This window comes from Narcine bancroftii, chromosome 5 (genome assembly GCF_036971445.1).
Source record: "Narcine bancroftii isolate sNarBan1 chromosome 5, sNarBan1.hap1, whole genome shotgun sequence".
Lineage (NCBI taxonomy): Eukaryota > Metazoa > Chordata > Chondrichthyes > Torpediniformes > Narcinidae > Narcine > Narcine bancroftii.
The window spans coordinates 199,074,113-199,097,907 of NC_091473.1; the positions used below are offsets into that span (position 1 = coordinate 199,074,113).

The 23,795-nt window shown below is 45.1% G+C and overlaps 1 protein-coding gene and 1 pseudogene across 1 annotated transcript; one reads left to right on the forward strand and one right to left on the reverse strand.

Moving 5' to 3' along the window:
• Positions 1 to 10,458: 10,458 nt before the first annotated feature.
• Positions 10,459 to 16,038, reverse strand: LOC138764539 (oocyte zinc finger protein XlCOF6-like). Its single transcript, XM_069940627.1, has one exon. The coding sequence runs from the start codon at positions 15,828 to 15,830 to the stop codon at positions 14,367 to 14,369; it is 1,464 nt and encodes a 487-aa protein (XP_069796728.1). The 5' UTR covers positions 15,831 to 16,038; the 3' UTR covers positions 10,459 to 14,366.
• A 492-nt stretch (positions 16,039 to 16,530) lies between these two features.
• LOC138764537 (zinc finger protein 585A-like) lies at positions 16,531 to 23,790 on the forward strand (annotated as a pseudogene).
• The last annotated feature ends 5 nt before the right edge of the window (positions 23,791 to 23,795 follow it).

Genomic DNA, 23,795 nt, shown 5'->3' on the forward strand with positions numbered 1-23,795 from the left:
TATTTGTAATAAACATTTGTGTTGACTGAACTGCTCTCGATGTGTGTCTCTATTTTCTTTCGGTAGCTCAAACACTGTGACCAATCTAAAACGAACAAAGTGAAAGGTACAAGTTTACCCAAGACAGCCACTCACTCACTAAGCCACTCCTTGCTGGCTGCTCCCCTATACTTACCCTCCTTTTATTGGCCCCTTGGCCAATTAACCCCCCAATTAAGCTCCTCCTCCTCCAGATTGTCGCCCGAACTCCAGTCACCGCCTCCTCCGACTCACAGCCCAAACCAATTACATTTATAGAATGTAAAAGTGTGTGGGACAGAACCTTAAATGCGAAAAAGGCGAAAAATCAAAAAAGTTGGTTTTTAAAGTAGTAGAAAAAAGTGAAGAGATTGGGCCTACCTTTCAGAAGAAGCACCAGGATCAATTTAACATGGATTTGAAGTCTCAAACATCTCCGGGTCGGTCAGAAGAGAAGCCGGCGTCGATCCATGGAACGCCGCAAGATGGCACCGACACATTGTCCTGCCCATCCACAGGCACTAATAGCGTGCATGGCTGAGGGTGGTGAGAGGTGCAGGACTGCATCAGGGCACAAGTTGGGGAGCGCTGACGGCAGCGTGCTGGTGCGCAGCGACATGCCGTCAGACGGCCGCTACCACACTATGGGTGCTCTGGGCATGGCCATGACCTTGTGCGTGCGTGATGTCCTGGATTAGTTCCAGGCTGCGGGTGAACCTGGGCCAACGAGTTCGGCCTGGCGTGGAGTGGGATCCAAACCCGTAGCCAGGCCGCCATGGAAGAAATTTTAGTGCCCGAAGAGGAAGAAGAACATCTGGAATTTTTTTGTGGATAAGGAAAACCGGATGGTGGTTTGCCTCCCTGGTGCCAGGGTCCGGGATGTGACTATGCATGTTCAGAACATCCTAAAAGGGGAGGGGAAGGAGCCTGAGGTTGTGGTACATGTTGGAACCAATGATGTTGGAAAGGCTGGACTAAGGTAAGACATTCACAGCCTTGGTGGCTGCAGAAGGAACTGTAGGTAGGCCCAGATCTACAAAAATGGCTTCACCTGTTTTAACGAGCCCCTCACCTGGACCTGATGTAGTCATGTGAGAGATGGGAAAATTGATCTAAAATTATGAACATGGAAGAAACTAAAGTTCATCAGTAAAATGGCTGAAACCAGTTCAAACAGGATAAGTTTGGGGCTTAGGATGCAGGAAAGCAGAGTCAGCACGATTAACATAAGAATCTTCTATCCTTTGTGACAAGACCATAGGACTAAGATAAGGAATGGTAAGGTACAATAGAATGTAGGAAGTTGAGGTAGTCTGGATCAGATAAGGGTCTCCTAGCCCTGGACAGAAGTACCAAGTCATACATTTCTAATTAGCTAACCATACACAGATTTATACATATGAAATTAGCCAACCCTAGATAGAATGAGTCAACTCTGCATATTAAGAGACTGTAGCCCAGAGAATCAGGAAGGTGTGAATAAGGACAATGACATGATGGGGCACCCACAGGATACCCCCTGGTCCTCCAAGTGTACTGAAACTGCACGTAGGCAGGAAGAATTACCTATGCCAAACCCATCCAGGGGGCAGAAGAATGTAAGGGGGAGGGCATTCTGATACTGAAATTGACTGTATAAAAGTTGGGTGAGCCCCAGTATGTGTGTGTATTCCCAGGGTAAGGGGAAGCACCCAACTTTGCATTGTTGTAGTAATAAATGTTCTTTGTTCTCAATTTTTGTCTCGAGCAATTTCTTTAAAGGTACTTTAATTCCTAACAAATGGGGGCTCGTCCGGGATCACACTCCCTCCACTGACAGAGTACCCCGACGACGAGAGTAGGTGCACCCCGGCTGATTCAGCTGGACTCACGGGCGACGGGTGGCTGGTCAGTGGAAGAAGCGAGTGATATCTGAGAAGAGGCATTGAGAACAAACGGCGGAAGGACGCGCGCTAGAGCAGTACTGCCAGAACTCGGTAAGAGTATTTTACTTGTTCCTAAGTATGGGAATAGCGGGCAGTAGAGATGAGAGTCCTGACACAGGACGTGACCACCAGATAGCTACGTACAGCCCGCTTGGGATGATGTTATCTGAGTGGGGCACAGGAAAGACCCGCGGTAAAGACAAACTGACGACGGTCAGGTATTGTTGTAATGAATGGGTGGGATACCCGGTTAAAGGGAGCTCCGTGTACTGGCCAAAATTCGGATCCGAGGATGAATGGATGTGTGAAGCTTTGAACTTATGGCTCTATCAAAACCAGCCAGACAATGTTGAGAGCAGGGAATATGCAGCCTGCTGGCTCAAGGGATCCATTGAACAGCTGGTTTTGAATGAGAAAGAATCCAGGGATAAGAGAGAGGAGGAACCTCTTGTCCCTGAATCACAGGGTTGGGATGTGTTACATTCCCTCCCTGCACCCTATGTTCCTCCTATGCCGGCTCCTATCTTTCCTTCCCCTCCTATGACCTACCCTTCTGCACCTTCCCCACCTCCCCCACCACTAGAGAAGAGAGAAGAGAGCAGGAGTGGTATGATAACTTGCTCACAAAGCACTCGATTACCACCTCTGTTGGCAGGAGAGAGAGGTAACTTTAATTCAGAACAGCGTGAGACTCTTCAGGAAGAAAGGGCAGAACCCTTTGATTCATTTCCCAGGGAGCAGGAACCCAGACCTAATAAGCTAGAAACCAATTGGATGAGACCACTGTGGGAAGTTCCCATGGGAGAGGGTCTCGGTTTCGTAAATGTGCCCCTGACCAGTACTGAAGTGTGTAAATTTTAAGAAAGAACTGACCTCCCTGATAGAAGATCCCCAGGGATGTGCCGAACAGTTAGACCAATTTTTGGGACCAAATATATATACAATATGGGGGTCTCGACATAGAATCCCCAGCAGGGGAACAATTGGTACTAACAGGTTTTGTTACCAACTCAGCCCCAGACATTAGAGAAAATTACAAAAGACAGAAAATTGGCATGAGCAGGGAATAACCCAGCTTCTACAGATCACACAAAAAGCATTTGTCCAGACATCTGAGGATAAGCAGAAAGCAAAGGCTAACATTTTGATGCAAGCAGTTAAAGTAATAGTAGATGAGTAACATGAAAAAAGGCAGGGACTGTGTGCCAGCTCCTGAATGTTGGGAGAAGTGCAGGGAGTGGGAGAGTAGAGACCAGAGATAATTTCATAAATCACGACTTCCCACTTCAGTCACTGACCAATATTGATTAAAATTCATGCTAAAAATTAAATGTCATAAATGATCGTTTTTCAATACTGTAGAATTAGCGAATTTAACTACCAGTTAATTCCAATTTATGAAATAAATTGTATTTAAATGTGATTTTGCACAGGGAGTACCTGAGAGTTGAGTGATGTTATAACATTTGCAGGGAGAAATGTTTGCGCAAATAGGGTGAGTTCTATACATCTTAACTTTAAGTGTATGTGAGATAAAGAAAGGATCTGATGTGTAAAGTGGCTGGATCAGCCAGTTGAAGGGGGAGTGTGCATGTCCCTTTAAGTGCACTGTGGCACTTGAAATTGAGGCTTCAGGCTCTTGTCTTGCAGTTAGAGGTATGGAGCCCTATCAACACATTTAATACATTTCTTCTACACATTCAGCAGTCAAGGTCCGTGAGTTTAAAGATCACCCACCTCTGGAGAATAAAGATACCTCTGGGGATTCCTATGGGGATTCCTATAAGTTTAATCATTCATTTCTCTGGTGCATTTTCCTCTGGAGTGAAATTAATGCCTCAGCACAATTTCTCTGTATTGCCGCTGTTATTTAATTCATGATAACTTTCCCCCATTCATCAGGTTTATATTTAAATCCGGTAGTGCGGAAGTTACATTGTAAATAATCACGGAGGTAAACCCTGCGCAACTGGATTCAGCTTAATGGAGAAATAAACCTGCGAACTGGTCTATGGTGCTGTGTGAGTACTGCAATAGGTGGAATATGATTTAAATTGGTGGCATAGTTCAGAACAATTGGGTGCATAAGAATAATAATATCATTAAGAACTCACAGATCTTGTACCGGATGCTATTCAGTACATCTTGACTTAAGGACTGGAGAAATTGGCATGTTAGAATGAGATTGGCATGGTACCAATATTTCTTGATTCAATAATGACTCCACAAGCTCCAGGATTCATGCAGCAGAACTTTTAAGTGGAATATAATAGAAACTAGCCTGTACTTAAATGATTGTGTGTGCAATCTTCATAAGAACATCTTTTAACTTTTTTTGGTGCCTGTTTTACAGACTGTTTTAAATAAGGCCAGCTCCTGTGAGCTGTGGCACAAGGCATTTTACTTAAGGCAGAACTAAAGGTTGAATATGTTTCAAGTTCTCTTGCAGGGGCTCTTGTGCTGCAATGTCTGTTATGTACTCACTCTAACAAATTGGAGGGTTGTGCCCCATACAGACAAGCAGCTCCAACTGCATTTTAATAAGGTCTAACATATTCAAAACCCATGCAAATATGGTTTGTGTTTCATTTTACAATTTTTACACTAACACAAAGGAAAGTCAGATTGTTACAAAGTGCCGTAATTTAACATTTTTTTTCGTTTCTTTAATGGTTTATTCAGTTATTGTTGTATTTTACTTGTCTTTTGATTATTCAGTTATTGTTGTATTTTATTGCAGTTTTCAATGAGCTTTACATTTATTGTGTTTTATTCAGTTCTTATTGTATTTTATTGCAGTTTTCAATGAGCTTTACATTTATTGTGCTTTATTCAGTTCTTATTGTATTTTAATGCTGTTTTTAATGAGCTTTACATGTATTGTTCATTGTTGTTTACTAATTTCTTTGGAATATTGTTCGTTAATGTTTTAAGCCCCCCTGGAATAGGGGCAGCAGAGGTTACAATTCAGCTCCTTTAGAATGTAGACAGGGCATAGATTTAATGTATAATCATAATGGGATATAAGGGATCCCAATACGGACCAGGGGAATTAAACAGCTTTAGTGGAGTACATCTAATTTGTATCATAGCCTACACAGGTATTAAAGACAGGAGTTTTGAAGCGATAGCACAAAGGACATGGTGGGACAAAGACAGACAGAATGGTAGTCAGCATTGTACATGTAACAGAGAGAGAGAGAGTTAATACATATGCTAATGTACACAGACAGGCTGCAACTCACAAGTTCAATGATATATATGCTAATGTTAGCAGACAAGCTGCAACACACAGTTAAATCACAAGAAACAATCCCCCCCCTGCTTGGTCACTTTTCATCACCCCATGAAAGGGAGCACCAGTTTCCAACAACGTGAGCTGCTTGACACTTTAATATCAGGCTCCAAACAGCCTTCGGAGATCGGTGGCCCTAGGGTTCGGGGCTGAAGAGGACATCAGATACGAGCCACAATCAAACGGAACCGCCTGACTACTGCTACTCGTTTACTGCTGAAGACAGCGCTTCTCATAGACTGCTACTCGTTCGCTGCTGAAGGCAGCGCTTCTCACAGACTGCTACTCGTTCGCTGCTGAAGGCAGCGCTTCTCACAGACTGCTACTCGTTCGCTGCTGAAGGCAGCGTCTCTCACAGACTTCGTCGGGACAACACTTACAAAAGTCGTGTGCTTCAAAGACACTGCTTCAATATTTCAACGTATGGGATGGACTAGACTCTTTACTGAGAACTGGAGCCTGATACTCACAACCCTAATAAGCAGCTGGACTCGCTACTCTGACCTTCATGGTGCTCCCCTACCTAAAGACTTTACACAGGTGTTACAATTCAGTTATTGACCAGCTGGGTAAAACTACACCTTACACTTGAAAGATCAGTGTTACTGATCTAAAAGAAAAGTGAGGAGAGGGGGGGGGGGGGATCAGTCACACTGACACTAGTAACCAAAGATCAGTAACACTGATCATGGTGAAAGATCAGTATTACTGATCTAAAAGAAAAGTGAGGATTGTGAGAGATGGGAAAATTGATCTAAAATTATGAACATGGAAGAAACTAAAGTTCATCAGTAAAATGGCTGAAACCAGTTCAAACAGGATAAGTTTGGGGCTTAGGATGCAGGAAAGCAGAGTCAGCACGATTAACATAAGAATCTTCTATCCTTTGTGACAAGACCATAGGACTAAGATAAGGAATGGTAAGGTACAATAGAATGTAGGAAGTTGAGGTAGTCTGGATCAGATAAGGGTCTCCTAGCCCTGGACAGAAGTACCAAGTCATACATTTCTAATTAGCTAACCATACACAGATTTATACATATGAAATTAGCCAACCCTAGATAGAATGAGTCAACTCTGCATATTAAGAGACTGTAGCCCAGAGAATCAGGAAGGTGTGAATAAGGACAATGACATGATGGGGCACCCACAGGATACCCCCTGGTCCTCCAAGTGTACTGAAACTGCACGTAGGCAGGAAGAATTACCTATGCCAAACCCATCCAGGGGGCAGAAGAATGTAAGGGGGAGGGCATTCTGATACTGAAATTGACTGTATAAAAGTTGGGTGAGCCCCAGTATGTGTGTGTATTCCCAGGGTAAGGGGAAGCACCCAACTTTGCATTGTTGTAGTAATAAATGTTCTTTGTTCTCAATTTTTGTCTCGAGCAATTTCTTTAAAGGTACTTTAATTCCTAACAGTCACTATATTTGAGGAGGTATCAAAACAAAATGAGAATATTATGACTTATATGACCACTAGTTTCCATAATATAGATGAACAATTTGCTGAAGTAAAAGGAAAAAGGGTTTGAACATCTTCGATCAGCGGGTGGTCCAAGTTCACCCATGCAAGCTCACAGCTCTTGGTTGAAATCTTGTCCGGAGAAAGACCGCCTCTGACACTCCACCTTCCTCTCATCCATCGTGCTGGATTCCCGTGTCCGAGTTTCAAGAATTGGAGAGAACGTCCAAGCCTTGGGCCCAACAGGTGCAAGTGCAGACACCGAGTTCAAGTACAATATCACCTGACTTGTACAATCAGATGAAACAGTGTTTGGGGAGAGAGAGGGAGGAGGAGCGTGCACAGACACGCGCACACACACACACACACACACTAATGAATTAGACATTGGCTTTGCAGGAGAAGGGGCGAAGTGACTAACTCGATGCCTGTGACAGTGGTTTCCCTCAGGGATCGGTGCTGGTCGGTATTGTTTGTCATCGATGTTAATGTCCAGATTTATTTTCCGAGATTTTGGCCCAGACTGAGAACACCCATAAATTGGAGCACCCTGTGGGCCCCCTCCAACTGGACGGCATTAACATAGAATTCTCCGTTTCCCATCTCTCCCATTCCCCTATTCCTATTTCTCCTTCCAACTCTCTCTTTCCTTTCTCCTCTGTCACGGAGCTATCCTCTTCCTTGATCAATTTTCACCTTTCCACTTCTTTGTCCAATTTGTCTCTTGTCCTGTGCTCCTTCCCCTGCCCATTCCCTTCTCTCCCAGCCTTTTTATTCAGGCACCTGCCTACACCTTATGGAAAGGCTCAGGCCCAAAACGTATTTACCTCCCGTGGACAGAGAGACCAACTGAGTTCCTCCAGCATCTCTGTGTTTTTACCACAATCACAAGCGACTGCAGACTTCTGCGTTTCATTCTGCTGAATTTTTCCAGCACTTTTGTATACCCGCATCCACAAATAATGTAAAACAAACATCTGTAGACAGGCTGAGGGTGGTGAGAGGTGCAGGACTGATGTAAAAACAAGGGCAGAACTGGGGCTTTTCTCTTTGGAGTGAAGAAGGATGAGAGGTGACTTTACAGAGGTCAACATGATTATGAGAGGCATGGATCAGTTAGAGAGCCAGTACCTGTTTCCCAGGGCAGTAATAGCAAACATCAAAGGACATCTGTACAAAGGGAGAATGGTTTAGGGGAGACATCAGGAGTAAATCTTTGACCCAAAGAGTTGCAGGTGCCAGGGGTGGTGGTGGAGGCTAGAAAAATAGGGACAATTAAGAGACTGAGACAGGCACATAGATGGCAGTAAAATAGAGGGTTGTCAGCTTGGGAGGGTTTAGTTGTGAACCAAATGATCTGTACTGTTTCCTGACTACCTGCGCCTGACCCCACTCCTGCACTGCCTACTGCAGGGGGCAACCCCTTGTACCGCAGGGAGGTAATGTGGGAGACTGGGTCCACCTACTCCCTGCCCCAGGGCAGGAGCAGGGCTCATGGAGCCAGAAAGGATACAGAACCTTCTGTGCAGGTTTTAAGCTAATTAAAGCCTGTAGTACAACCTTTCATTGTTTGTGCCTGTTTGTTCGCCCTATAGTGCTTCATAATTTAATTAGCTTAATTTTACAGAACCATCAGCGTAGAAAAACTGGATATCGACTCCCCCAACGCCCAGAAGCTCCAGCACATTTCAAGATCTGGAAGCATGCAATCGGGACAATCATCCACACTCAGGCTGAGGTCAACAGCTCAGACCAGAAGAAATTCATGGTCCTGCACACAAAATGGCCCATTCACATTCCAGGTGACCCATGACTGCATCAAGTATGATCCGGTAATGGTCATCCTAGAAAGCATCTACCAGCCAAGAAACAGCCAGGTGAGACAGTAGAGGCTTACCTTGGGGCACTGTGTGAACTGGTGTGTCCGTGCATGGCCGAGACCAGGGCCACTGCCACGTTGGACCAGCCAACTTACCCACACCGAATATGTCTCTTCCACCCCACCGACCTGACATGGTCAACATGTGTGCATACAGCCAGCCCCTGACTGCGTGCTTGTTGCTTCCCACACTGACCCACGCTGCACAGATGATGACGTCTTCACCATCCTGGCTCATCAGGACTGCACCGCTGCCAGCTTGGAGCAGCGTCCACCACACTGTCAGACAGTATCCCCCACGGATTTGGTCACTCAGTGATGGACATCACTATCAACGGGAAGATAATAAAAGGCGTCTTTACCAGTTCTGCCTGGTCCCTTTTTGGGTCACATCTCGTCGCACAACCAGCTACAACCCCAGGGGCAATGGGGTAATCTGGAAGGCAGTCCTCCTCACCCTTATGTCAAAATGATGCTCCACCAAATACTGGCAGGCAGCCCTTCCTGAGGTGCTCCATGCCATACAGTCACTATTATGTACGACTAACAACCAGACGCCTCATGATCATCTCTTTCCCCAGGATACCGGCGACAAGAGTCTCACTACCGGCATGACTAATGTCTCCGGGACTAATCATCCTCTATAGGCATGGGAGGACTCACAGATCTGACCCCACCTGGTTAAGCAGGTGCACCTCCTCCATGCCAACCTACTTTACACCTACGTGGCACACCTCAGTGGACGTGAGGACACAATCACAACTCAGGACCTAGCACTGGCAGGAGCCCAGCCCTCCCATCCTGGGCACCCCTGGCACTGAATAGGCAGGGCAGGTAGGTTTTGTATTGTGAGATTTTGTGTTAGACACTAAGTCCCTATGAATCCACCTTGGTAAAAAAGGGCCTGAACGGGCAGGGCAGGTAGATGTGTTGTAGGAAAAGTAAGAGATATTTGGATAAAATATTTACTGTACAACAGGTTAATTGGGTAATGAAGAAAATAAGATGAATGGAAAATTAACAGTAACAAAGCAACTGTAAAAAAAAAACCCCGACTCAGAGAATAATAAAGATTATACTCATGGACTGGTTTGGATTGAAGAAATAAATTGTGACTTCTTCTTTGGCGATGAAATGATCAAAAAAAAAATGCAGTTGAAATATTGCATTAAAAAATTCCTTATATCCAAAGAAAACATAAATTAGAAATCATAAAAATGGAAAAAAGAACAAAAAAATGGTTCACCAAGGGAAGGCACTTTTGACATAAATGTCCCAAAAAATTACTAAATTGGGCTAATAAAGATAAAACGGCAGGAATAGAATTTTCAGGATTGGAAATATATAACAATAAATCATCTGCATATAGTGATACTTTATGAATATCCCTGCAACGAATAATACCAGTAATATTGGGTGCTTCTCTGATAGCAATTGCCAAAGGTTCTAAAGCTAAGTTAAATAATAAAGGGCTAAGGGGGCACCCTTGCCTGGTGCCCCGAAATAATCGAAAATATGGCGATCTTTGGGTATTAGTAAAAACCGAGGCAACTGGGGAATTATAAAGAAGTTTAATCCAAGATATAAATATCGGACTAAAATTAAATTTTTCAAGAACTGTAAATAAATAAGGCCATTCTACTCTATCGAAGGCCTTCTCAGCATCTAGTGAAATAACACATTCTGAAGACTTATGTGAAGGAGTGTAAATAATATTCATCAATCTTCTAATATTAAAGGAGGAATAACGATTTTTAATGAATCCAGTCTGGTCTTCAGAGATAATATATGGTAATATCTTCTCTAGCCTTGTCGCTAGAATTTTAAAGATCTTAGAATCAACATTCAACAAAGAAATAGGTCTATAAGAAGGACATTCGGTCGGGTCTTTATTTTTTTTCAAAATTAGAGAAATCGTAGCTCTGTAAAATGATTGTGGTAGTTTACCCAATGTGATAGATTCATCAAACATCTTAATCAACCAGGGAGAGAGAGTAGAAGAAAAAGCTTTATAAAATTCCACAGAATATCCATCGGGACCTGGTGCTTTCCCCGAGTTCAGTGAGAAAATAGTATTATTGATCTCCGAATCTGTAATGGGTTTACTTAATTCTAAGTTATCTTGAGGTAATACTTTTGGGAATTTCAAATGTTCTAAAAAATTAAACATATTACTAAGGTCTTGAGGGGATTCTGTACTATATAAGGATGTATAAAAATTTTGGAAAGATTGATTTATCTCTTCCTGGTTAACAGTCAGTTCTCCATTCTGTTTGCGAATCTCCACAATTTGGCGTCTAGCTGAAATATTCTTCAGATGATTAGCCAACAGTTTACCCGATTTCTCACTATGCACATAAAAATCAGATTTAGATCTAATTAACTGGTTTTCAATCGAAGATGTAAGTAACAAATTATATTCCATCTGCAGTTCAATTCTTTGTTTGTAAAGTTCTTCAGTAGGATCAGTCACATATTTCTTATCAATGTCTTTAATCTTCTCAACCAATAGATGAATCTTGTTTTTGATGCATTTCTTCAAAGCTACTGAGTAAGAAATAATTTGACCACGAATATAAGCCTTGAATGTATCCCACAATATTCCATAAGAAATTTCCGTAGTGTAATTTGTTGAAAAGAAAAAGTTAATTTGTTCTTTCATAAATTTAACAAAGTCTAAATCTTGCAATAATGTAACATCAAAACGCCAGTGCTTAATAGTAGAAACAGAGTCTTTGAATTTAAGAGAGAGTTGTAATGGAGAGTGATCCGAAATGGCTATAATGTCATACTTACAAGCAGTTACAAGTGGAATAAAACGTGAATCAATAAAAAAGTGATCAATTCTCGAGTATGAATAGTATACATGAGAAAAAAAGGAAAACTCTTTATCTGTCGGGTGAAGAAATCTCCAAATATCAACAGCTCCAGAGTTAGTAAGGAAAGAGTTAATATATGTAGCCGATTTATTCGGTAGGAGCTGTGAATTATAAACTATACTATGTTTAAATTTAGAGAAAATTAGAAACTCTGTCTATGAATCCCTTTCTAAGTTTGAGTTAACCTGGCGACCATTTATTCAATATTTTCATTTGTGGTGAGTTGATCTGGCTCTGTTTTCTTTCTATGATTATGTATGATAATTGGGCTGTAAGATGAGATCGGAGTGATCGGCGTGGTTTAGCTATATCTGTAGGTTTTTTTTTTGTTTTTTTTTAAAGTTTTTTTAATTCAGATTTGTTTTTTCTTCTTTTTTGGGGTTTTTTTTTCTCTCTTTTTTCATATATTGTTATTAATTATATCTTTTTTTTAGAGATAGTTCACACCCTAAACTGATCAAAATTTTTTTTTATGATATATTTTTATTCTGTAATATTATTGTTTAATATCTCTGTATTAATTCATTACTTACTACGTATTTTTTTATATCTCTTTGAACTGTATGTGTTTATAAATTATAATAATAATAAAAAGATTGAAAAAGAAAGAAAAGACATAAATGTGTGATGAACTGGAAGTGTTAATGAAGAATTATAAACCTAAAGATAAATCCGAGATATGAGAATGAAAGAGAGAGCAGGAGGCAGAGATACTGAAGTTTTTCAGGACAGAGGGAGAGAGACTGGAGAAAGCGTGTCAGGCAGTGAGGATAATTAAAGAAGAAAGAATTCATTGGACCAGTTCTATGTACTTTGCATTGGGCAGCGGCAGTTTCAATAAAACATTTGGCGATTCAGCCAGGAGTCTAAGATTGAGGAACGTTTACTGAATGGTGTCAGTTACCAGCTAAACTGGCATCTAGACTAAAGAACGGGCCCACGGGACACTTTCCCGGTTTTTCTCTCGAAGTGTTGGATCAACAGATCCCTCCCTTCCTATAGCATAACTCTGACAGACTCCAGATGAACTAAAAGTGTTACATCCCGAGCACACAGAGGATACGGGCTTGAGGGATAGCCCTGTGAGGGGATAAAAGTACCATCCAACGTACACAGAGAAGGAGGAAGAATTTATAATGGTAGTAACAGCTGAGGCAGAATATCTCGTGGGAAAAAGAATAAGAGCTGGAGAGATAATGGGAGACACGGAGAGGAAACTTTGGGGATCTCAGTGACATGTCTGGCATATTGCTTAATAATCAAAATAAAGTTAATAATGTTTGGCAGCTCCCATCCTGTCTGTGCAGTATATATATATTTTTAAGGCTGAAATTAAACTTTTCTCCAGGTAAATTACATTTAAATAAGGAATAGACCAGCACTGACTACAGAATATCAAACTGATTTCGCATTTCAGATTAAAGATATATTTACGATTAAAATGGTAGCACATTTTCTTGCCCACACCCCCACCTTAGACATTTTTTTCTCTGATCTCCATTTGTGACTGACAACCCTCTGTTCTCATTTTTTAGAATATCACTCAACCCACATTAAATGTTCTTCTTGAATCTCTAAAACATGTTATAGACCAAACCAAGCCAGTAATCTGTTCCAAAAATAAACAATAAGAGAGAAAAGACAGGGAACAGAAACAAAGGGAATGACGGTGGAGGTAAGTAGAGAAAAGGATTAAAAAAAACCTGAGGTCCTGCAGGCTGGATGTGGGTGGAAAGAAATCAGGAGCCAAATGGTAAACAAACAGACGGTGAGAGAAGGAAACCCCAGGGACCTGATGTCAGGCACGGCCACCCTATCCTTGCAGAATGATGTCTGTAAGGAGTCTGCACATTGCCCCCTGTGATTGATGGGTTAATTAGGTGGAACAGGTTTCATGGGGAAGAGAGCCTTCAACTGTGCTGTATTGTTAATTTTAAAAAATATTAAATCAGAGTCATTGACGGAGAGAATCCATTCCACCTCCACTTCCCACTGCCCTGGAAAAGTATCAACATATTAAAAGACTCACCCCTCCCCAGACACACTCCCTCTTCCCTCCTCCCCATGGAGATTCCCCAGTGGGAGATCACACCCCACCAGATTCAAGGACAGTTTCTTCCTTGTGTTATCAGATTCTTGAATAATCCTCACCCTTGTAAAATAATGCTGCTTTTGCCTTGTACCAACTGATCGGTCCCTGGAACTTGCACCCCTGCACCTTGACTTATTTGCTGGACTATGTGCAGGATGTCCAGCTGGACTGCTCCAATACAACTCTCTCACTGCTGTTTTGTACATGTAACAATAAACTTGAACCTGAAAACAAATTGCAAATTGACAACAAACCAAGGCCTGTTTTGATTTGTTGCCTCAATAACCACAAGACTCCAGCCCCTCCTGGTGTTTGAGTGAGTATTGTTTAAATATTCCACCCTCTCCCCGGTGTGGACCTCCTGGCGGGTCAGCAGCTGGGAGGACTGAGTGAAATCCTTCTTGCACTCAGGGCAGACGAATGACCTCTCCCTCTTGTGCATGTGTTGGTGCATCTGAAGGCTGGACCTGTTGGTGAAGGCCTTCTCGTACTCTGGGCAGGTGAATGGTCTTTCCCTGGTGTGGACCCTACTGATATCTCAGCAGGTTGGATGTCTGGGTGAAGTTCTTCCCTCACCTGGAGTAGGTGACCCTGCTGGTGGGTCAGCAGTTTGGAGAAATATTTTAAGCCCTTCCTGCACTCTGAGCAGGTGAATGGCCTCTCCTCAATGTGGATCCACTGGTGGACCAGCAGGTTAGAGGATTGGGTGAATTCCTTTCTGCACTCAACTGGTGGTCCAGCAGGTGGGAGGACCGGGCAAATCCCTTTCCGCTGTGGAGGACAGTCTCTCCCTGGTGTGCATGCGTTGGAGGGTCAGCAAATGGGAGGAGTGGATGAAGCCCTTGACGCACTCAGCCTTTCGCTGCTGTGAATGTTCTGGTGAATCCACAGGCTGGAGATCTGGGCGAAGCTCTTGTCGCACTTGGGGTAGACGAACGGCTTTTCACTAGTGTGGACTCGCTGGTGCGACCGAAGGTTGCCAATCCGGGCAAACTCCTTGCCACACTTGGGGCAGGTGAATGGCTTTTCTCCAGTGTGGACCCGCTGGTGACTCTTCAGGCTTGAGTTTTCAGTGAAACCTTTGCCACACTTGGGGCAGGTGAATGGCTTCTCACCAGTGTGAACCCGCCGGTGTACCTCAAGGTTGTATCTATTGGTGAAGCCCTTCTTGCACTCAGGGCAGGCAAACGGCTTTTCCCCAGTGTGGACCCACTGGTGAGTCCGCAGGTTGGTGACCTTGGTAAACCCCTTCCCACAATCGGGGCAGGTGAAGGGCCTCTCCCCAGTGTGGGCCTGCAGATGTTCCTTAAGGTTGGAACTGTCGGTGAAGCCCTTATCGCACTTGGGGCAGGCGAATGGCTTTTCCCCGGTGTGGACACACTGGTGGGTCTGCAGGGTGGTGATCTTCGCAAACCTCTTCCTGCAATCGGGGCAAGTGAAGGGCCTCTCCCCAGTGTGGGCCCGCCGATGTGCCTTAAGATTGGAACTGTCGGTGAAGGCCTTTTTGCACTCGGGGCAGGTGAACGGCTTTTTGCCAGTGTGGATTCGCTGGTGGGTCTGCAGGTTGGTGATATGGGCAAACCCCTTCCTGCAATCGGGGCAGGTGAAGGGCTTCTCCCCAGTGTGGACACGCAGGTGTCTCTCCAGGTTGGACAAACTGGTGTAGGCCTTCTTGCAATTGGGGCAGGTGAAGGGCCTCTCCCCAGTGTGGATCCGCTGGTGCACTTCAAGGTTGGATCTCTTGGTGAAGGCCTTCTCGCATTCGGGACAGGCAAACGGCTTTTCCCCGGTGTGAACCCGCTGGTGGGTCCGCAGGTCGGTGCTCTGAGCAAACCCCTTCCCGCAATCGGGACAGGTGAAGGGTCTCTCCCCCGTGTGGACCCGCCGGTGTCTCTTTAAGTGACCCAGACTTTTAAAGTTCTTCCCGCAGTCGGAGCACTGAAACGGGTTCATCGCTGTGGGGACGAGAGGATGTGACCAGGGTATAAATAAATGCAGTCCTGCCCGGGGCTTCAACGCGGGCTCAGCCCGATGGAGGGTTCCGGAGAGTTGGGCCGCGGGTTCAATAACACCGAGGCTGGGACTAAGGCCGGAATCCGGGGAAAAGCGACCTCTCGCCGGACGCTGCAAGCCCCGGAACCACTGGAGCCTCCGTTCCGGGACCCGGTGCTGCGCTCTGCTCCCGGCGCTGAATCGCCTTCGGTCCCCCACAAGCACCCGTCCCGGGAACACCTGCTGCTTGTCAGTGAACGTTTCATGAGTTGCAGTGCGCGTCATCGGGCTGGCGAACGTCACCCTGTCCCGCCTTCCTTAAAGGGGCGGAGCTCCGTCATCTGCCTGGACACGGTGAACATGAGCTTCCTTTTTGAACAGAATTTGAACCATGTGAGTGAAGATCCGTCATTGATCTGAGTTCTCATCCAATGTGGAGTTAGGGCTGTTGGAAAGGTTCCCATTTATTTCTTCCACACTGGAGATTATTGCTCCCCTCTGGCCCGGGCGCTGCTGTCGCTGCGCGGAAGGTGGGGCGACAGGGAGCTCAACCGGATCGGGGAGAGGAGACGCGGGTCCGTTTGAAAGGGAGCCTCGTCCACTGAAGCCGCGGGAACATGATGGAGGGAGGGAGGGAGGGAGCGCGGAAATCGGATTCCATCGCCAACATCTCCAGCTGAGTCCGAACCAACGTTTGAGCAGGATGATGCTAAACCCTCTTTCTCAATCTGCTCTCTCCTTATTGTCCATCACTGAGCCCAGAGCCCGCCCGCCCGACACTCACTGAGCGCAGCTTCACCGCTCACTTTCGGCACCGTTTTCCTGTGAAAAGCCTCAACATGAACTCTGACCGTCTATTCTCCCCATTTCGGGCCAGTTTTATCCCACACTCCCGTTTCCTTCTTTATTTATGCCCCTCACCCTTCGCTGTTTTATTTCCCCCTGTTACCGGTTCCAATGAAAACTTCGCTTCCTTGGGGACAGATTCCACCTGGAAAGGGGCCGGGAAACCCTGTGCGCATGTGCAGGAACGGACTGGGCGCTGCGGCTGCTCTGATTGACAGCTTCCTCCCCGCCCACCTCCGGCTGCAGCCGTCACGTAACGACGTGCCCTGGGCCGGCCAGTAGGGTGCGCACTCTCGCCACTGGGCTCGCGAGCACCGTTCCACGGAAGAGGCCGCGGCTTGGGTCCGGGGATGGAGGTGAGACACCCCGGGTGGGGAGCGTCCGGTAGAGTCTCGAGTACTCGGGGCCCGGGTCTTATTAGACACGGTCAAGCAGAGGGGTGAGGGCAGGGCCTCGTCCTCACACAGTCGGGGCGATGAGGGAAGGGACCGCGCCTCCTGTCACACAGAGAGAGGCCTGGAGGGTTATCGAATGCGAGCAGGCCAGTGGGACTAGGGAGATGATGGTCGGCACAGACTTCAGGGGTGGAAAGGCATGCTTTCTGCGCTGTAGTGTCTATGGTCCATTTCCTCCGCAAGTTTTGAAAACCTTAGTCGCTCACCACAACATCTCTAATCTTTGTGTCACCTCCAAACATGCTGATCCAATTTCCCACATCATCACCCAGATCACTGATAAGAGATGATAACAATTATCCAGCACTGATCCCTGAGACAGACCCCAGTCTGAGAAGCAATCATCCACAATCGGTCTCTAGCTTCTCCCCATAGGCATATGTAGGGTGTGTCAGCCAGGGCACGTGCCCTGGGCACCACTGTCCTCACCTCGCCTGCTCAGTTGTGAACTTCGGAGCCCAACAAAGAATCTCCATCTGACAAAAGAACTTCGAGGTATGGGCAATAGTCTGAAGTTCTTACATGACACTTGTCTTTTGCTCTGTGATAGCAATCAGACAAGTGGAACTGATTTGTCAATGGGTGATTAAGAGACCCACAAAGCTAATTCTAGCCATGAATAGACCAACCAGCTCTATCAGTGGTTCTCAACCTTTTTCATTCCACTCACTTACCACTTTAAGTATTCCCAATGCCAGGGGTGGCCAAACTCGTGGCTCGCAAGCCACATGCCGCCACCCCCTGCCGGCCCAACTCGCGCTGCCGGTCTCCCCCCCCACCCGACGCGCTGCCAGTCCCCCCCCCTCGCCTGCCCCTCTCGCGTCTTTAATAGCCTGAATAGTCTCTAATAGCATTGTATTTTAATCATTTAAAAAAATGATTATAATAAGACAAATTTTGTAAGGTGGAAATCTGATTAAAATCTCTCATTTTTTTGGTTAACCTTTTTTTACATATTTGTGTCTTTGTGATTACTGAAACTAATACAAATTAACAGTTTAAAAACTGCATGCATGAATAAATCTTATTTCATTTAATATGCATTTCTTAAAAATGTTATAATTTTTTTGTTACAAAATGTGTGTGAATTTTGATCTTGTCCTGCGGCTCTCAAGCATCTGAGCTTTATCATTTGTGGCTCTTTCATTAAGCAAGTTTGGCCACTCCTGCCCTATGCCATAGATGCTCTGTGATTAGTAAGGGATTGCTTAAGGTGGTAGGTGAGTGGAAAGAAAAAGTTTAAAACCACTGTTTTAATCGTACCTAATTCACTTGTTATGTGCATGGTTTCAGAACTCCAAAGGAAATGGGTCAATAACAATTTTTCTCAAGCAAAATATTTCAGTAACAATAGGGTCTAGAGCTGTGATTCTCAACCTTCCCTTCCCACTCACATACCACCTTAAGCTATCCCTTACTGATCACAGAGCACTGATAGCATAGGGATCACATAAAGTGATGTGTGAAGGGAAAAAAAGTTTGAGAACCACTGGGAGTCCCAATAAAACAAAGAGCTGTGTGGTAAGGACCCTCTGTGATTGTTCCGCTCTTCATGTGCTTTGAGAAGCACATTTATTTGTAAATATAATTGACGTCAATTTCATCAATTTTAAAAAATAAAATGTTTCTTTAGTTTTCAGCGTGGCTGAAAATGTGAAAATTCTTAAGGCTATTGATTAATGGCAGACCGTGAACTGCCCATCGCAGCCCATCATCGATCTCCTGACGCCTGACTGCCTCGGCCTCGCTGATCCTTTTGTAAGCTGCAAGTGCCTCTCCCGCCCCTCGGCCCTCTCCCCCGACCCCCCTCACATCTCTAACACCAGTCTTTGCCATGCTGCACGTGTCTTCCACCGTGAAGACTGATACAAAATATCTCTGCTATTTCCTTATTACTAAATATCAATTTCCCTATCTCATCTCATTGACTCTAGTCACCCTCTTCTGTTTTATATATTTATAAAATTTTTGCATTCTGTTTATATATTTTGTGCTAATTTACCTATATAATCCTTCTTCCCTTTATTATTTCTCATTTATTTGTCCTTTGTTGCCTTTCAAAGCTTTCCCAATCCTTCAATTTCCCACTACTCTTGGCTACTTGTACAGGTACACAAGCTTTTAATTTTATACTTTCCTTTATTTCCTTAGTTAACCAAGGCTGGCTCTTCCCCCTCTTACTGCCCTTATTTTTAACAAGAATGTATTGTTGAGAACTGTGAAAAATCTCTTTGAAAGTCTCCACTGTTCCTCATCTGTTCTGCCAACTAGCCTGTGCTCCCAGTCCACACTGACCAATTCCTCCCTCATCGTGTTGTAGTTTCCCCTGTTCATGCATAATACATTAGTTTTGGATCTAACTATTGCACCTCCCATCTATATGAGAAATTCAATCATACTGTGATCGCTTTTTCCAAGAGGGTCCCGAAGAGGGTCCCGAACTACTAGATCGTTAATTTCACCAATCTCATTGCACAATACTAGATCTAAATAGTATTCTCCCTTGTTGATTCCTTAACTTGCTGCTCAGGAAAGTATCACTGATGCATTCTATGAAGTCATCCACCAGACGACCTCAACCAACTTGATTTTCCCAATCTACATGGAAGTTAAAGTTCCTCACGACAACTGCCATTCCGTTCGTACATGCCCCAGGTGGGCGATAGACATCTCCCACCAGTGATTTTGTTTTCCCTTTACTATTCTTAATCTCTACTCAAATGGACATACATTTCTGCTCCTTAGATTTTATATTGTCTCTCACTATTGAGAAATTTTCCAATAGTCCTAATTCCACATTCGATGAGAACTCAGAACAAGGACGGATCTTCACTCACATTGTTTCATTTCTGTTTATTGAGGAAGCTTATGTTCACCAAGTCCTGGCAGGTGATGGAGCTCTGTACCTTTAAGGAAGGCTGGACAGGAACGTCACGTGGGGTCAACATCATCACGTTGGACATCCCAATGACGCGCGCTGCAACCCATTAAGTCATTCACATGCATGTGTAGTGTGCGTCTCCCCAACAGGTGGCAGGTATTCCCTGTCAAGTGCTTGTCGAGGACCAAAGGCGATTCAGAACCAGGTCCCGGGCGCCAAGAGCAGAGTGCAACAGCAGATCCTGGAATGGAGGTTTCTTGTGTTTCCTGGGCTTGCAACGCCCGGCTAGAAGATACTTCTCCCCAGGTCCCAGCCCTGGTCCCAGCTTGGGTTTTGATTTAACACGCGTCCCAGTTCTCCGGGAACTTCCATCAGGCTGAGCCAGCACTGTGTGACCCAGTGCAGGACTGCATTGATTTATCCCCTGGTCACATCCTCTCGTCCCCACAGCGATGAACATGTTTCAGTGCTCTGTCTGCGAGAAAAACTTTAAACAGTCGACTGAGTTAATGAGACACCAGCAGGTCCACTCCAGGGAGAAGCTGTTCATCTGCCCCGAGTGTGAGAAGGCCTTCACCAGGTTGTCCAGCCTTGAGATACACCAACGGGTCCACACCGGAAAGAGGCCCTTCACCTGCCCTGAGTGTGGCAAAGAGTTCACCCAGATCTCAAACCTGCTGACTCACCAGCGGGTCCACACTGGGGAAAAGCCATTCACCTGCCCTGAGTGCGAGAAGGCCTTCACCAGGTTGTCCAGTCTTGAAACACATAGACGGGTCCACACTGGGGAGAGGCCCTTCACCTGCCCTGAGTGCAGCAAAGAGTTCACCCAGATCTCCAACCTGCAGAACCACCAGCGGGTCCACACCGGGGAAAAACCATTCACCTGCCCCGAGTGCAAGAAGGCCTTCACCAGGTTGTCCAACCTTGATGTACACTGGCAGGTCCACACTGGCAAAAGGCCCTTCACTTGCCCCAAGTACAGCAAAGGCTTCACCAAAACCTCCAGTCTGCAGAGGCACCAGCGGATCCACACTGCGGAAAAGCCATTTGCCTGCCCCGAGTGCAAGAAGACCTTCATCAACCGGTCCAGCCTTGCAATACACCGTCATGTCCACACCGGCGAGAGGCCCTTCTCCTGCTCCGAGTGTGGCAAAGGCTTCACCAACACCTCCAGCCTGCAGAGGCACCAGCAGGCCCACACTGGGGAAAGGCCATTCACCTGCCCTGAGTGCGGCAAGGGCTTTGCCCAGTCCTCCAACCTGCGGTTGCACCGGCGGGCCCACACCGGGGAAAAGCCATTCACTTGCTCTGAGTGCAGAAAGGGGTTTGCCCGATCCTCCAACCTGCAGATTCACCAGCGGGTCCATACCGGTGAGAGGCCATTTGTCTGCCCCGAGTGCAGCAAGAGCTTCACCCAGATCTCCAGCCTGCGGACTCACCAGAAGATTCACAGCAGTGACAGGCCGTTTGTTTGTCCCGAGCGCGGGAAGGGCTTTACCCAATCCTCCCACCTGCTGACTCACCAGCGTGTCCACACCAGGGAGAGGCCATTCAACTGCCCCAATGCGAAAAGGGCATCACCCAGTTCTCATACCTACTGGTCCACCAGCGGATCCACTCTGAGGAGAGGCCATTCATCTTCCCCAAGTGCAGAAAGGCGTTCGCCCAGTCCTCCAACCTGCTGATCCATTAGCGGGTCCACACTGGAAAGAGGCCCTTCACCTGCTCTGTGCAAGAAGGCCTTAACCTATTCTTCCCACCTGCAGACCCACCAGCTGATCCACACTGCAGAGTCCATTCATCTGCCTTGAGTATATGGAGGGCTTTACCCAGATCTCCAACCTGCAGAAGCACAAGTGGGAGGATACCAGGGAAAAGCCATTTGCCTGCCGTGAGTGCGAGAAGGCCTTCACCAGGTTGTCCACCCTTGAAACACCGATGGATGCACATGGGGGAGATTCCCTTCGTCTGCTTTGAATGCGATGAGAGGTTCAGTGAGTCGAGCAAGTTTAGGAGATACCAGCAGGTCCACACCGGGGAGAGGCCTTTCACCTGCCCCAAGTGTGGGAAGGACTTTATCCAGTCATATGAGCTGTTGGCTCACCAGCAGGTCCACTCCAGGAATGACCATTCATCTGTCCCAAGTGTGGAAAGGGCTTCATCCAATCCTCTCAGCTGCTTACCCACCTGCAGGTACACTCTGGGGAGTGGCCATTCTTTTGCCCCAAGTGCAGAAAGGGGTTTGGCCAGTCCTCCGACCTGCTGACTCACCAGTGGGTCCACACCAGGAAGAGGCTGTTCACCTGCTCCGAGTGTGGGAAGGGCTTTACCCAGTCAGACAATCTGCTGAAACACCAGCGAGTTCACACACAAAGTTTGTAGAGTGTGGAATATTGAAACCCACTCAGACTTCCAGCTGGTGAGCATGTGGGGTCGGAGGCAGTCATATGGTGCTCCTGCCAACTTTCAAACATTTCTCACTCAATCATATTTAATCTTTAACCAAAGAGGATAAAATATCCCCTTCAGTATTTAATGTCATTGCTTTTGAAGATGACGACCACCAGAGGAGCTAAAGCAGCAAAAAATGGTAAAGAAGATAATGACCCCTCTGACTGCAGAGTCTGTCTCAGACATGTTGAAAATACAATCATGGGAGATAACAAGAGAAACAACTGCAGAAGGTCAACGAGAGATTAATTCTAAGCTTGAGAAGGTTTTACAAGCAATTTCAGCAATTGAAGAGCATTTGGAATCATTGTTTGAAGTCTGTTGATGACTATAGATAAACGAAAAACTCGATGTGAAGTTATATCAGCCTCCAACTCCAAGTTGGCCTGGAAGGTGGTTGATTTGGAGAGTAGGAGTGGATGCCACAATACTCATATCCTGGGCTAAAAGGAAGACACTGAAAAAGGCCAGTTAACTGACTTCTTCTCAAATCTACTCATGGAGGTGTTTGGAAGAGAGATTTTTGCTGCTAAGCCCAAGCTCGACAGAGCATGTCGGTCTCTGGTTCCCAAGGCAACCTCGGAACATCGTTAACATTCAGTAATTCTTCATTTTCAATATTACCAAGAAAAGGATCGTGTTACTCGTGAAACTTGTCTGATCAGAAATTTGAATGAACAGGGTCAACAAATTAGATTTGTGGAAGGTTTATGCCATGAAGTTGTGAAGATGTGGAAAGATTACAGAGAGGTTATGACTAAGCTGTACAAGAAAGGATTTAAACCTGCTTTGTTGTATCCAGTTCGTCTGTGGATCACCTTGGAAAACGGCCACAAGAAATTTTTAAATTCAGTGGATGAAGCTTGCAAAATTTTGGTTGATTCTCTTCAAACAGCAAGTTTAATATGAACAATTAGTCTGTGTCTGAAATTTGTTCTATCTTGAAGGGGGGTCTTTTTTCGAGTGGGGGAAGTCTGACCATTTGTTTCTTGTGTCAATTGAAGGGTTAATTGGTTTAATAATGATGTGGTTTTTATTTTCATTAGGCTTGTTTAGTTTATTTTGTTTATCATTGATATTAAAACATTTAATAGATTGTATTAATCTTATTAATTTGCACAGTATTTGCCTATGTTACTTCTTCATTTATTAACTCCGTAAATGTATGCAGTTTATTATTAGATGGTGGGAAAGTAGGTGTGTGCAGTTAGTTTATTCTCGGAACATGGGAAAATGTGGTCAGCATTGAAATAATGGATGTTTAGTGACTCATTTAAACAAGGGAATCTTCCAGCATCTTTTATTAAAGCTTGTATTCCTCTTATTCTATTAATTTGCTTCTTATAGCCCTATTTATATAGATATGATATGAAGATTTTTGTCTAGATTGGAGAATATTTTATCATTAATCATTTCTAAGGATTAATCCAGTTTTATTATAAATCGTTAATTTAATATTTTGTTTTTACTTCTGTCCCTGAATGTGTCCTTTCTTTAGATGCAGAGAAGGCTTTTGATCGGGTGGAGTGGGGTTATCTATTTGCCATTTTGGAAAAATGTAATTTTGGTCCATGTTTTATTAAATGTATTAAATTATTATATTTATGTCCTTCT